Source organism: Erythrolamprus reginae, chromosome 1, assembly GCF_031021105.1.
Source record: "Erythrolamprus reginae isolate rEryReg1 chromosome 1, rEryReg1.hap1, whole genome shotgun sequence".
Lineage (NCBI taxonomy): Eukaryota > Metazoa > Chordata > Lepidosauria > Squamata > Dipsadidae > Erythrolamprus > Erythrolamprus reginae.
In genome coordinates this window covers 311,440,924-311,453,227 of record NC_091950.1, presented here as the reverse complement: position 1 = coordinate 311,453,227, position 12,304 = coordinate 311,440,924, and the positions used below count along the sequence as shown (strand labels likewise).

At 41.7% G+C, this 12,304-nt stretch overlaps 1 protein-coding gene across 1 annotated transcript in view; it reads right to left on the bottom strand.

Annotated features, from left to right (window-relative positions):
• Positions 1–11,413, bottom strand: part of LOC139157118 (ectonucleotide pyrophosphatase/phosphodiesterase family member 1-like) — a 72,856-nt gene extending 61,443 nt beyond the window's left edge. Inside the window, exon 1 of the mRNA XM_070733529.1 lies at positions 11,076–11,413. Coding sequence (XP_070589630.1) covers positions 11,076–11,261 — 186 coding nt within the window. The 5' untranslated portion in view covers positions 11,262–11,413. The remainder of the gene's footprint in view (positions 1–11,075) is intronic.
• Between the last annotated feature and the right edge of the window lie 891 nt (positions 11,414–12,304).

Here is a 12,304-nt window from a genome sequence, read left to right as displayed (position 1 = left end):
AGTGGTATAAATCAATGATACAGAATTCGGAGTGAAATTCTTTTTTAGACCAATGCCATTCTCTTTTGGTCTATACAGTATTTGTTTCCCTGTTAGGAAGAAAACTGAGGCTGTGCATCCATCAGCAGGTGCTTAAGAGCAGGGAGTAAAGTGGAACATTCTGCTCTTAATTGTAGTGGACAGTTCATCATCGGTACTACTGGAGGAAGAATCATTTGCAAGTTGGGTTTTATAGAGAGAATGGGGAGAGGCCCCATCCAGTCCTTTGCTTTGAACAGCAGACTATCTTGTAACATTCTTGTGGTTGTAAAAGCCTCAATGGGAAAAGTATGCAAAAGGAAACAGTAACCCAAACCTTCAGAAAAAGTAGATTTAACCAGGAAATGCTGGAGCTGCACTAAAGGAGGATTACAAAATACAGATTGACTTAATTAATTTATAGGTAATCCATCTTCTATACATGACTCTCGGAGGCTAACCATTAAAGGAGAGCAAAGACAATGAAAATTTTAAAACATTCTTCTAAAAACAGCCAAAAACAGCTGCCGAGAACACTCATCAGCTCAACTATATATGGAACAGACTCACTCATAATGTCAAGGCCCCAGGCTTGATGGGAAAGCCCAGTTTTTAGTGCCTTGCTGTGTCAGTTGACATTAGAGCGGTAGACTAGGCTGGAGCAACTGACATTTTGTAACATAGATAATTGTACAAATAAAAAACACATATAAAAGGTAATTATGCCTTTGAGTTATAGCCAAATCCCATACAGAAATGGTATCTCTCATTTCTAACAGCGGAAGTTTAACTGTGCTGCTTCCTGATGAGACAATAAAGACCACAGAAGAAATCACATTGACAACCAATTAAGCTGGGTTTTTTTAAAGCCCAAAATATTCTCTCTCTCTCTCTCTCTCTCTCTCTCTCTCCTTCCCTCTCATATTTTTAAATGAAAAAATATATAAAATAAATAAATAAATAAGCTATCTTCCTCAGAATAAGCTTGTCTTGTAATCTATCTGAGTGCTATCACAGCCTTTTTGGCTCTGTTCTTTTTCTCTTCCTCCAAGCTAATGTGGGGGGAAAAATCACCGAATGAAAAAGAAGTCAAGCAGAACATGACAGTCAAAGTGGGGAAAATATCAGAGGGGTTTTTTTTCCCAACAGCCCTCATGGAAATCTAGGTTAGAATAATGATTCTATGTTTCAGAAATCACTCAGACTTATCAGTAAAATTAGTGAATATTTAGATCCTAATCTTGTTTTCGGAACTTGAACACTTGTAAGCCATTCGCTGATGCATAAGAACCTTCCCACCATTTGAATTCACTCAAGGCCGTTTTGGTCTTGAACTACATGTCATTCTTTATTTATTATGTATTAATCTAATTTATATGCCGCGCACAACTCCTCAAGGACTCTGGGCGGCTTACAACAAATAAGAACAATATTTAAAAGAACAATTTAAAAAATAGACCCAGGACTGCCGGAAAAGCCAGGTCTTTACAGCTCTGTGGAAGGCCAGTAGGGTGGGGAGGGTACAGATCTCTGGGGACAGCTGGTTAAAGAGAGCTGGAGCCACCACAGGGAAGGCCCTTCCCAGTGGCCCCACCAGTTGGCATTATTCGATTGATGGGACCCGGAGAAGGCCAGCTCCATGGGACCTTATCAGTCGCTGGGAGGAATATGGTAGGTATTATGCTGTTTTTCCAAAGCTTTACATCATCCCTGAATTATTACTAAATTCTAAAAATGTCATATAAACAGGATTAAAAATTTACATCCATTAGCTTGATTCAGATGAGTACGGAAATTGTTATTGAAACAGATGTCCAAGTACCACCTCTATGTTAGTTGAGGCAGGCAGTATTCCCTTGGGTACCATTTGTCAAGGGAAAGGAAGGGTTTTGCCTTCTCTTTCTGCTCATGGACAATTGGTGGGCCACTGTGTGACACAGAATGCTGGACTCGATGGGCTTTGGCCTGATTCAGCCTGTTCTTATGTTCTAAATCTATAGTTTATAACCCATACTTATCTTCAAGTGTAAACATGCCAATGGACCACATGTCTTCTTCCTCCTCCACTACTATCCAAATATCATAGAAGGCTGCTTAGTTAACTTGAAGTATGCAAGTGCAGGAGAAAGTCCTGTTTCATGAACCAAAGTTACTAGACAGATATAGCCTAAAGCAGTGTTTCCCAACCTTGGCAACTTGAAGATATTTGGACTTCAACTCCCAGAATTCCCCAGCCAGCATTCGCGAATGCTGGCTGGGGAATTCTGGGAGTTGAAGTCCAGATATCTTCAAGTTGCCAAGGTTGGGAAACACTGGCCTAAAGGAAGCCTAACACTGCACTGGGTGTCACATATTATTGTGATTGCTGAAGTATTCCTGAATGACTGATGATTTCCACCAAACTCTCCTACATTCCCTATTGTCAGGAAACAATATTAAGTGCTACGGCGGGGGTGAAATTTATTTATTTATTTATTTTTATTTATTTATTAGATTTGTATGCTGCCCCTTTCTGTAGACTCGGGGCGGCTAACAAAAATGCTCCTGGTTCACTCTTACCTGTCAGTCATTGGAGAGACGGTCGCAAAGGCAGCATGAGGCTCCGCCCACATGCCCAGAGGCTGCCATTTGGGTTCTTTTACTCTCTGCATATGCACAGGATGCTTTGCACATACGCAGAGGGCAAAAGAACCCAAATGGTGGCATCCATGCGGGAAGGCGGAGCCTCTCCGATGACAAAAAAGGCACGAGCGAATCGGGAGCATTTCACCCCTGAAGTGCTATACAGTGGTACCTCGACATACGAGTTTAATTCGTGCCAGAGCTGACCTCGTATGTCGATCATCTCATTTCTTGAACAAATGCATTTCGATTTGGCTTTTCACGCGGAGATAACTGGGAAAAATGGAATTCTTGCGCCATCTAGTGGACACTTGGCTCGTATCCCGAATTTGAGCTCGGGTGTCAAACAGAAATTTTGCTCGTAACTTGAAATACTCGCATGTGGGGCAGCTCGTATCTAGAGGTACTACTGTATATTTTTCAATAATCTTCTATTCTGGTAGTCCATGACTTACAAACATTCATTTGGTGATGATTGATTGATTGATTGATTGATTGATTGGATTTCTAGGCCGCCCTTCTCCTGCGGACTTAGGGCAGCTTACATAATAAAATCAATACAATACAAAATCTGAGAAACCCAATATAAAACCTAAAAACAATATAAAACCTAATCTAAAACCCCACGTAATAACAAATGTTTAACTAACATTCATTCATAATCAGTCATTCATACCATAATTTGAAGTTACCACAGCATTTTTTTAAAAATCACATGACGGTTTTGACACAGTGGTTTTCGACACAACCATTGTAGCATCCCCATGATCACAATTCAGTTGCTTGACAACTAGCATGTATTTATGAAGATGTCCTGGAGTCATGAAGTAACTTTTTGCATCCCTCTGACAAGCAAAGCCAATGGCGAAGCCAGATTTGCATAACAACCATGTTACTAACAACTGCAGTGATTCACATGGCAACTGTGACAAGAAAAATCATAAAACAAGGGGAAAGTCACTCAAGTGTCTTCTTGGCAATGACAATTTTGGGCTCAGTTGTAACCATAACTATCTACACAGAACAAGAATGGAGATTGGAGAAATGTATTCAGATGATGTGTGGAATACATACTGTTTGCCAGAGGTCTTCAAACTTGCCAAGTTTAAAACTTGTGGACTTCAACTCCCAGAGTTCTCCAGCCAGCTATGCTGGCTGGAGAATTCTGGGAGTTGAAGTCCACAAGTCTTAAACTTGCCAAGTTTGAAGACCTCTGCTGTATACGTAGGACCAGATGAAGATTACTGAAGTAAATGCACTTAATTAGAGAATTTCATGTGACTGAAAATTTGTACCAGATCGAACTATATGAGCCAACCTTCTAAAGGGAAGATTCTGTGCCACAAATAAAACCTCTGGGTTTCTTTGGTATTCAATTGTAAAGCAACTTCTGTCCTGAGGCAAATTTAAATTGCTCCCAGTGGTCATGCTGTCAATGTTCGAAAGGATATGCTGACATTAGAGAATGAACTCAAGAAAAGAAGGTCATGCAATTGCAAAAGTGAAAAGGGGGATGGGAGTTGGAGACTTCACATCCTATTTTGTTAGGATTCAAGACCGCATAGACAAATGTAGGCATTCTTAAGCCTAACTCAAATGTAAATTCCTGTGTTGAAAGATTTAAGTATATTTTCATGACTCTGGAAAGCAAACGGGGGAAAAAATAACAAATGTACGAGTATGAGCTAAACCTATTGGTGAGATTCTTAAGAAGCAGAGTATTAAAGTTACAAAAATGTGGTTTCCCCCCCCCCCAAATTGTTCATATGCTTGCTGCTCTATCCTGTGCTTTGCAAGGCTTTTAACTGAATAAATCAAATTGCCTATGTCTAAGGCTTCACTTTCTTAAACGGATTTTAAAATATTGTAGTAATTAATCTACTCTAATTGCATATGTTTCTTTCCTTTGCAGAGCCAGTTATACAGGTCCTTTACAAAGATCACAATACCTCATAACATTTAACGCATGTTGCACAAAGAAGGAATATAAATAGCCCTGGATTTAGCCTGATTACTGGCCAATTCAATCGTTGAGTAAAATATCATAACTGTTCATTACTACACAGAAGGAAACCAACTGAGAAAGAGAACTTTTACCATGAACAAAACTTGAGACCTACTAGAAATAGCTCAGACAGGATATAATCACCATACAGTACTTGTGGAACAGAAACAGCCAAACCAGCAACAACTCAAATAATATATTGCCTTCACAGATGTGAGATAGCAAGCAAAGAGCCTCTTTTAGTTCTTTCTATTATTTTTAATTTCCACATGGGTATTTTACTCACTGACACAGGTATCAGTCCTATTTATTAGGCTTACTTCTGCAGTGCTTTTAACTGAGCCAAGCTTAGAACTGAAAAAGCATACAGGATATTTGAGCTGTGGAAGAACATTACTTGAAAGAAATCATTACTTTAAACATGCCTGGGATAAACATATATCCATCCTAAGATAAAATACAGAAAATAGTATAAGGGCAGACTAGATGGACCATGAGGTCTTTTTCTGCTGTCAGACTTCTATGTTTCTATGTTTCTAAATCAAAATCTGTGCTTGATACCAGCAAGTTCCCTTTCCAAATAAATCTTCTGAAGACTCCCCAGGCAGATACATTTGGGGAGATTAGCCACTTCATTAAGTCATCAACATAATGCATTAGTGTGACAAAATCTTCTTAATCCCTGGTTACTCTCCATTCAGTTTAAGCCATTTAGAGGATAACTGGGATCAAAGCTTGAGTCTTGTTTCCAAATTAAGAGATTAAGGAAAGATAAAATGATTTACCGCCCCATTCTCCTAATTCTGGGATGGTGATACTTTCCCCAATTTTTTTTAAAGCAGAAAGTTAATCTTAAAAGAATATCCTCTAGAACAGTGTTTATCAACCAGTTTGCCGCGGCACACTAGTGAGACATGGTCAGGTGTGCCATGGGGAAATTAAACATGGGTCCTCAAACTACGGCCACCATCCGAACATAAACATTCCCCTCACAATCCCTCCAGCTATCAGCAACAGGAAGAGTGGAGGCACAGGGAACGCTCACGCTGACCAATCACCTTTTAGGATTCATCCCGACCACTACCAATGAACCAATAGCAGGCCACCTCTCATCCACACCCAGGAAGGTCCCCGCTCGGGCTGCCGCAAACTTGTCATTGTGTGACCGCGGCAAGTAGTTGAAGCTGCTACTCCTCCCCATGGTTCCGATTTCTAATCCTGGTCAGGACTGGAGGCAAATGTTGCCACCACTAGATGAAGCCTCAGCCTCAGCTGGTTATGTCTATCCTGATGGTGTATATAGATATTTGACCTTTTTCTTTTTATAAGAGGCCCCTGCAGAGGGTGATATACAATGCATCACAATGTTATCTATATTGTATATGGAGTCCTGAAGGGTCATCTTCTTATATTTATTTATTCATTCATTCATTCATTCATTCATTCATTCATTCATTCATTCATTCATTTATTAGATTTGTATGCCGCCCCTCTCCGCAGACTCGGGGCGGCTCACAACAAAACAAAACAATTCATGACAAATCTAATAAGTATAATTTAAAATATTTTAAAAACCCCATTTACTAAGCAAACATACATACAAACATACCATGCATAAATTGTATATGCCCGGGGGAGATGTCTCAGTTCCCCCATGCCTGACGACAAAGGTGGGTTTTAAGGAGCTTACGGAAGGCAAGGAGAGTAGGGGCAGTTCTAATCTCTGGGGGGAGCTGGTTCCAGAGAGTCGGGGCTGCCACAGAGAAGGCTCTTCCCCTGGGGCCCACCAATATGTACTGTGTTATAGTGTCATTTTGTGTCATTTTGGTTGGTGGTGTGCCCCAGGATTTTGTAAATGTAAAAAATGTGCTGCAGCTCAAAAAAGGTTGAAAATCACTGCTCTAGAAGAGGTGTGTCAAATTCAATTTCATTGAGGGCTGACCTTGGTGGGGGCAGGGATGCATGGCTCATCAACATCACTCATGTCAGGGGAGCCTGTGGTGGCCCAAGCGCTCTGACAGTGAAAATAGGCTCTGGAGCTCCGTTTTTGGCTGCGACAGCCTCCTGAAATCTTCTGCTAGCAAAAACAAAGCTCAGGAGCACTGCCCGCAGCCTCCCAAGCTCCATTTTCACTAGCAGATGCATCACAGGCCCTTCCTTTGCTGTTTCCAGGGAAGCCCTGTGGGCCACATCTAAGCATCCCACAGCCAGATCCTCCCCCAGGCCTTGAGTTTGGCACTCCTGCTCTTATACAATGTTGACTGTCGCTGGTCTGGTTTTTTAACACACAAAAAGTCAGATGGATAGGTAAAATAGATTTTCCTCCAAGATCCCACATCTTACATATGTTCCAAAGAAGACAGGATTGTAGCATAACAAAAAGAAAATGACTCAACCCCATAACATGAGGGTAAATCAGGAAAATCCTGCAGATGTTGGACAAAAGGAATGCAGATTTGAAGGATGAGAGGGGAGAGCCAGTACATCTGCAGAATGAGGTCATATTAATTTTCTTAATTCAATTATTTATACTTTCTCTTTATTTCATCCCAAAGATGGATGGTGATAAATCCACAATACAGCTCCTCTTCAGACCAAAGAAATTAAAGTAAAGGACACATAGACAGAATTTGTCCCACTGCATTACTTCATCTGAAGCAGCTGTTCTTCTAGGACTGAAGTTGGAAAACTAACAATAGGATAATACCAATTAAATGTGAATTTGGAAAGATGAAAAATTCCATTTCCCAACTACTAGGTACAAGGATGGAATGGCAATTAAAGTGTAATTGGCACTGGAAAATACAAGCCTATTAGATCCAACTTCTAATGTGCATTTTTGTTTGTTTTCTGTATTTTAGAAACTGTACCTCTCCCTACAGAGTAACTCTGGGTGGTGTACAAATACAGTGTTAAAAACTGAATATAGAAATTTTAAATAGAGGCAAAAATAAACCATAAAAGATAATTAAAAGGTAGGGAAGGGGCCTTCAGGGCACTAACAAGACCCACAGGAGCCATATGTTCCATTTTGAACCCCAAACAAACTGGCAGATTCAAGTCTTCAGATATTTTTTAAAGGTCAAGACAGTCGGGGCCCACCTCATCTTTGGAGAAAGAGTATTCCAAACGGCATAATGTGTATAATGTAGGCTTCTTCAAGTGATGCCCCACCCCAATGGCCCTTGTCATTGGGGATTCTGGCTGCAAAGGGCTACAGAAGAGGATGCTCCATCCAAGATTCACTTGCTTGTCTCAACAACAACAGTAAGGCAAGAAAAACAAAATGCACAGGTACAGTAATGTGGGAACTTGCTCAACCGTAGTAACTGTGAGAGGAATCTTAGAGTCCTTGTGGACAACCATTTAAATGTGAGCCAGCAGTGTGCAGCAGCTGCCAAAAAAGCCAACACAGTTCTAGGCTGTGGGATAGAATCAAGATCATATGAAGTGTTAATACCATTTTATAATGGCTTGGTAAGGCCAAACTTGGAATACTGTATTTAGTTTTGGTTGCCAAAACTACAGTACAGAGAAGAGCAATAAAGAACAATTGCAGGAACTGGGTATGTCTAGTTTAATGAAAAGAAGGACTAGAAGAGACATGACACAAATACCGTCTGGCGGGACCCAGAGGAAGAGTCTTCTCTGTGGCAGCCCCGGCCCTCTGGAACCAGCTGCCCCCGGACATTAGGACTGCCTCCACCCTCCTTGCCTTTTGTAAACTTTTGAAAACCCACCTATGTCACCAGGCATGGGGAAATTAATATACCCCTTAGTGATTATGATTTATGTATGGTTTGTTTGGGCTGTATGATTACTTTTTATAAGGGTTTTAACTGTTTTTTTTAATCATTGGATTTGTATACTATGTATTGTTTTGTTGTGAGCCACTCTGAGTCCTCAGAGAGGGGCGGCATACAAATCTAATAAATTATTATTAATAATTATTATTAAATTATGACAGCAGTGTTCCAATATCTCAGGGGTTTCCACAAAGAAGAGGGAGTCAAACTATTCTCCAAAGCACCTGAGCGTAGAACAAGAAACAATGGATGGAAACTAAACAAAGCTAGAAGCAACTTAGAACTAAGGAGAAATTTCCTGACAGTTATAACAATTAATCAGTGGAACAGCTTGCCTTCAGAAATTGTGACTGAAAGTTTTTAAGAAAATGTTGGATAATCATTTGTCTAAAGTAGTATAGGGTTTCCTGCCTAAGCAGGGGGTTGGATTAGAAGACCTCCAATGTCCCTTACACCTCTGTTATTGTTGTTGTTTTTGGTATTATTATGTCAGTACAACACATCAAACGAGATCACTATGCTGGATTTCATATTTCATCACTAGTCGGGCGCTTCCCAAGCACCTAGGACTGCGTGATGTAGAGGCAAATTATGTTTGCCGATCCCAGTACAGCGGCCTTTTGCAATTGACAGATGGAGATTTTGTCAATTCCGATGGTTTTCAAATGTCTGCTGAGATCCTTTGGTACTGCGCCCAGCGTGCCAAGTACCACTGGGACCACTTTCACTGGCTTATGCTAGAGTCGTTGCAGCTCGATTTTTAGATCTATTATTATTGTTATTGTTGTTGTTTTTGCTATTACTATTACTACTACTACTACTACTACTACTACTACAAGGGATGTGTTTAAAATAGTTCATGCAATGCAATGCTACCACTTGGACATTATTCAGGACATGACTAAGGATGTTATAGAATACTTTGCACTTGAGAGAACAAAATCATTGAGTTTAAACTGTACCCTAACTTAAACTCCCTTACTGTTTCTGTCAGCTGAGTACAGTGGTTCTTCTAGAGCAGTGTTTTTCAACCAGTGTGCCGTGGCACACTGGTGTGCCGCGAGACATGGTCAGGTGTGCCCCGAAGCTCAGAAAGAAAGAAAGAGAGAAAGCAAGCAAGCAAGCAAGAGAGAGAGAGAACAAGAGAGAGAAAGAAAGAGAGAGAAAGAGAGAGAAAGAGAGAGAAAGAAAGCAAGAGAGAGAGAGAAAGAGAGGGAGCGAAGGAGAAAGAGGGAGGTAGGGAGGGAGAGAGAGAGAAAGAGCAAAAAAGAGGAAGGAAGGAAGAGAAAGAAAGAGGAATGGAGAGAGAGAAAGAAAGGAAGGAAGTGAGAGAAAGAGGGAGGGAGAAAGAAATAGAGAGAAAGGGAGGAAGAGAGAGAGAGAGGATTTTTTTTGTCCAAACTTTTTTTAGCGCCCCCCACCCCCACCCCGCTCAATGTGCCCCAGGGTTTCGTAAATATAAAAAATGTTCCACGGCTCAAAAAAGGTTGAAAATCACTGTTCTAGAGAAGCTGATACTGAAGGGGCTGCACTCTGCACATGCATGTTTCTTAACCCTTTTCCTTCCTTCTTTTAAAAGTTGTGGAAGAACCCCAAAACAGTTTTTGTTCATGTGGGTTATATTTACCATATGAAAAATTAAAAAGGATGCATTCACTGTTTCTCACAATTGTTTGATGGGATTTTTTAATAATGTATTATTTTTCAACATATGCTGGCAAATGATTCCCCTCTCATGGAACCCTGAGAGAAGTTTCAGGGACCTCCAGGTTGTCCCTATAGTCCTTAGGATTGCACCTTAAGAAATATACTGCTATACATGTTTAGAAGTTCTGTTTCTATGTATTATTTATGGTTACAAATGTTTTAAGAAGAAATCAAGGTATTGAAACACCACCTGATAAAATCAACCAATCAAAATAATTGCCTTATTGGTCTACCTGATGAAATCAACCAATCTGATGAAATCAACCAATCAAAAATAATTGCCTTATTGGTCCCCAGAGATAAAAAATGTCTTTCCCAAGGCCCAGAAAACATGGTAGTCCCTAAAATCAGAGGTGTCTATTAATCACACCATAGATCAATTTTCAATAACATGGCATCTTCCAGAGTTTGTTACATTAAGTTAACTTGGGAAAGATTCTACCATAAACGGGAAGGTATCAAAGCGCGCACAGCAACAGCAGAGTTGATACTGTATACACAAACCAAACTACAGTACTGTACTGTACTGATTACCGCCGACTGCCAACAGCGGTCCCGGGGAATCAGGCAGCATTTTTTTTCCATTCCCCCCCCCCCCCCAAAAAAAATTTGGACCTTCTCCACGCGCAAAATGTTTTGTTCCGTGAGCTTCAACCCTTTCCTTGCAAAGCTCGGGTAGCTTTGCTTTGCCAACCAATTGCGCGCGGGGCGGCGGGTGGGAGTCCTTAAGCAAAGTCGGCCGATTCCGCATCCTTTCCAAAAACCCAATTAGTATTTCCCTTCCCTTCTCCGAGAAGTCCGCAGCCAGCTCATCCTGAAGTGGGTCACTTTGAACTCGGCTAGATGTCCCCCACCACCACCACCTCGGAGTCCAAACGCTTTCCTCCTTTGGGTCCCAAAGCGCGCCGTCTCCTTACCAGGGAAAGGACTTTGTAAGAGGGGTCCTTGATTTTCCCTTTGGGCGCCCCCGCCGTTGCCGTTTTCTCCGGCTCCTCCGACACCTCCAGAGCCGGCAGCATGGGCACCGCGGCTGAACTGGGCTGCTCTGCCCCGTCGGGGAGGAAGCTTTTCCCTTGGCCGTTAGCAGCTCCTTCGCTCGCCATCGCCCCCGCCGCGCCTGGATTGAATGGCTCTCCGCCTGCCGCCGCCTCGGTTTAATAAGCTGCTGTGATCCCACCTCTTCTGCTTTGGGACTTTTTCAGACTCCGGATGCTTTTGGTTTCCCGCCTTGGTCCTGCCCCCCCCCCTCCCGCCCATCCCAAACCGAACTCTCGGGGGATTTAGTGGGTTCCCATTTGCCTTGGCAGGCGGGCGTCTTCCCCAAGAGGTGGGGGGTGGGTATTTGGTGTGCGGGGGAGAGCCAAGATGTTCCTTTTGCAAGACATCGAATAGATGCAGCATCGTTAACATTTCTAGCATTATTATTAAAATTATTGTAGCATGGTTAGAAGGGGGCATCGCCCGACTGGAATATTAGAGCCTTAGCCGGAAGGTGTTTTGGAGTTGTTTACGCGCGAGGTTGAAGGTCCAGCATTTCCTTGCGCGCGTGCGAGAGAGAGAGAGGAGGGAAAGTCGGGAGAACAGCCACCTTATTTACACAAATTTTCCAGAAGGCAAAGCCCTGGCTTCATGTCTAGGCTGAAATGAAATCTATGTTCCGGAGGCTCAGGAATGGATGCTTAATTGTAGGAATGGCTTGCTCTTCTTGGCAGTTTGGACATGAAATTTAAGCACCCACGCCCTTCACCTTTCCCTGCTATAATCTTTTGGCCTATTGAAGTCAAAAATCCTTTGAAATCAACTGCATGGTTAAGGTCAGGCTGTTCTTTACTTATAGGCAGCCCTTGCCCAAGATGGTTTGTGGATGTAGATTTTCCTCTTCTAATTTTATTTATAGAGTAGAGTAGAGTAGTGTGGACTGGGATGGAATGGAATGGAATGGAATGGAATAGAATTCTTTATTTGCCAAGTGTGATTGGAGACATAAGGAATTTGTCATTGGTGCATATGCTTTTAGTGTACATAAAATATACGTTTGTCAAGAATCATGAGGTACAACACTTAATGATTGCCATAGGGTACAAATAAGCTATCAGGAAACAATCAATATTGATATAAATCATAAGGAAACAAGCAACAACTTACA